The 3,043-nt window shown below is 40.6% G+C and overlaps 1 protein-coding gene across 1 annotated transcript in view; it reads right to left on the reverse strand.

Annotated features, from left to right (window-relative positions):
• The window catches only part of LOC104804938, a 10,708-nt gene that overhangs the window by 739 nt on the left and 6,926 nt on the right, over positions 1–3,043 (reverse strand). The window contains exon 2 of the mRNA XM_019201475.1: positions 264–362. Coding sequence (XP_019057020.1) covers positions 264–362 — 99 coding nt within the window. The remainder of the gene's footprint in view (positions 1–263; positions 363–3,043) is intronic.

Below are 3,043 nucleotides of genomic sequence, written 5' to 3' on the forward strand. Positions count from 1 at the left end.
CAAACCTGTAAAAATCGAATTCGTAAAATTAATTTAAAAGAAATTAAAATAAATATATATTATATACATAAAAATACCTACCAAATAGAACCGGGGGAACGATACGGATCTAGACGAGGTCGGAGACGACGTTCTGCAGATGCTAGAATCTCCTGCAACGATGCCGATGGTGATGCACCATGACTAGATGCACCTTCATTCACGGATTGGGGGGAAGCCGCACCCGTGAAAGGTACATCAAGTCGAGGAGGATCGACTACCACCTGATCCCGATGGACAGATGGTGATCTAGATGATCCGATCCCACGTCCTCGGGATCGTACCCCGCTACCACTACGACCACTAGAATGGGAGTGACTCATCTACAAATTACATATAACAAAACAAAATCATGAAAACCTGTGAACTAGCAGTAAACCCTAACCCTAAACCCTAAATACTAAAAAAGCTATCTGAAACCCTAAATAAACCCTAAAATCTAGCGACGTGTTTTTAAACCCTAAATAAACCCTAAACCCTAAACATAACCCTAAACCGTAAAAGTAACCATAAACCCTAAATAAACTCTAAACCCTAAAAATAAACCCTAAACCCTAAAATAAAACCTAAAATCCTAAATTCACCCTAAACCCTAAAATGAACCCTAAACCCTAAATAAACCCTAAACCCTAAAATAAAACCTAAAATCCTAAATTCACCGTAAACCCTAAAATGAACCCTAAACCCTAAATAAACCCTAAACCCTAAAAGTAACCCTAAGCCCTAAATGAACCCTAAAATCTACAACTAACCCTAAACCCTAAACATAACCCTAAACCCTAAATAAACCCTAAAATCTAAATTTATTTTTAAACCCTAAATAAACCCTAAACCCTAAACATAACCCTAAACCCTAAATATAATATTAACACTTAGAATCGACACGAAAAACACTGTAAAATCGAAAGAATCGATCCATAACATCGGTGTCGGCGGGGGACGGGGGGGGGGGGGCGCTGCGGTGTCGAATCGAAAGAATCGATCCATAACATCGGTGTCGGCGGGGGACGGCGGCGCGGTGACGCTGCGGTGTCGATGGGAGACGGCGGAGCAGTGGTGCGGCAGTTTCGGTGGGAATCGAACCACGAATCTGTTGAAATTCGATTCGAAAGAATCGAACCATGAACCTAAACCCTAAACCGTTCGGAAATGGGAATAAGAGGGGAGTCACGAGTAGGGAAACTTACCTGTCGGGCGGCGGGGGACGGCGGCGAAGCGAACGCGGCGGGCGGCGGGGGACGGCGGCGAAGGAGAAAGATGTTTGGAAGGTTTTTTTTTGCTAAGTGTCTGAGGAAGAAGACGATTCGCGATGTTTTTACCATTGTTGCGACAGATTTATTCTGTCTCAATCTGTCGCTGTGTCATTAAAGTGGGAGACACGTGGACATTGCGACAGATTAATTATGTCGCTTTCCGTCGCAACGAAAAAAAAGCGGGAAACGCAGATGCCGACATTTTGCGACAATGTTGCGACAGATATTTCGGTCGCAACATAATATAATAATTAAAAAAATAAAATGAAAAAAAATTACGATAACTAATATTTTGATTTCGAGTACAATATTTGTAATACAAATCGGTATTTCATACATAAAAAGTTATTATTAATCAAAAGAACCATATTCAGAAGTTCCTGTTGTTTTTTCGTCCGACTCATCGGTATTATCCTGCTCTTCGTCATTATTGTCTGCAAGTTCTTCAACTACTCCTTCTTCGGCTATTAACTTTCCAACCTCAATCGTGTCTTCAATTTGAAGAATGCCTTGATCGACATCTTGAAGCGGGATTTGTTCATCATTTTCTTCTTGAATAATAGTTCCCCTGGGGTTGATCTTGCAAAATCAGGAAATACCTGTTGAAAGTGTTTCCATGCTAAACCATCGGATGGATGATGCATTTCTCCATCAGGCGTCGAATGCTCGCCATGCCATCGCATAAATGATGCTGTCTTTTCGGATTGATATAACCTTTTCAAACGATCTGTTATAGGCATATAAAACATTCTCTTCAAAGGAATTAACTTGCCTTTTTTTGAAGCTTTCCGGCGTGGTCGATATCTGTCTTTCCCGCAGAAACGACATTCCATCAATTCTGCATCTTCTTTCCAAAAAATCATACAGTTGTCTTCACAAACATCAATCTTCCGGTAAGGTAGACCCAACGTACGCATCAGACTCTTCGTCTCATAATATGATTCTGTTGCAGTGTTACCTTTCGGAAGATATTGTTTAAACATCTGACTGAAGCCATCCATACATCTCTCCAGAAGATTGTAGTCAGTCTTCATATTCATCAATTGTGAAGATAATGATAATCTTGACAGCCCTTGTACGCAACCTTCATATATCGGAGTGTTCGCCGTATGAAGAAGGAGCAACGTTGGGAAATGCATCATTCACCATCTCTGCATATAGATTTCGGTCTTGATCTTCTTGAAAGATCGGAGGTAGCGACGTGTTTTCCACAAGTTGTTCTTGCATTTGTGAAACACGTGATGATGACGACGTATCATACGTTTCTCCATGAGCCAACCAAACATAATAGTTTGACATAAAACCTCTTCTATAAAGGTGCTTACACACTTCATACTGACTTCGCCATCTTTTATTCTCGCATTTTGAGCACAGACATGGTAACTTCGAACTCTCAATGTACGACGTTTGACTTGTTGCAAACGCCATAAAATGTTGTAATCCTTCAGCAAACTCACTCGAGATTTGATTAGAAGAATCAAATCTATTATACATCCACATTCTGGATGAAAAAGACATTTTTTTGTAAATAAAATTTTTTTTCGTTAACAATTTTTTTTTCCTATGTATGCATGCTCATCGCGCGGCGGATATATAGGAGGGAGTTGCGACGAAATTGCGACCGATATTTTCTGTCGTAAAATGAATTGCGACCGAAGTGCGACAGAATTGCGACAAAAGTTAGGTGACATACCATTCACGTGTGTACCTAATTTTGCGACACATCGGTGAGTCGCAAGTCAGTCGCAAAT

The sequence above is a fragment of the Tarenaya hassleriana genome, unplaced genomic scaffold (assembly GCF_000463585.1).
Source record: "Tarenaya hassleriana unplaced genomic scaffold, ASM46358v1 Cleome101, whole genome shotgun sequence".
Lineage (NCBI taxonomy): Eukaryota > Viridiplantae > Streptophyta > Magnoliopsida > Brassicales > Cleomaceae > Tarenaya > Tarenaya hassleriana.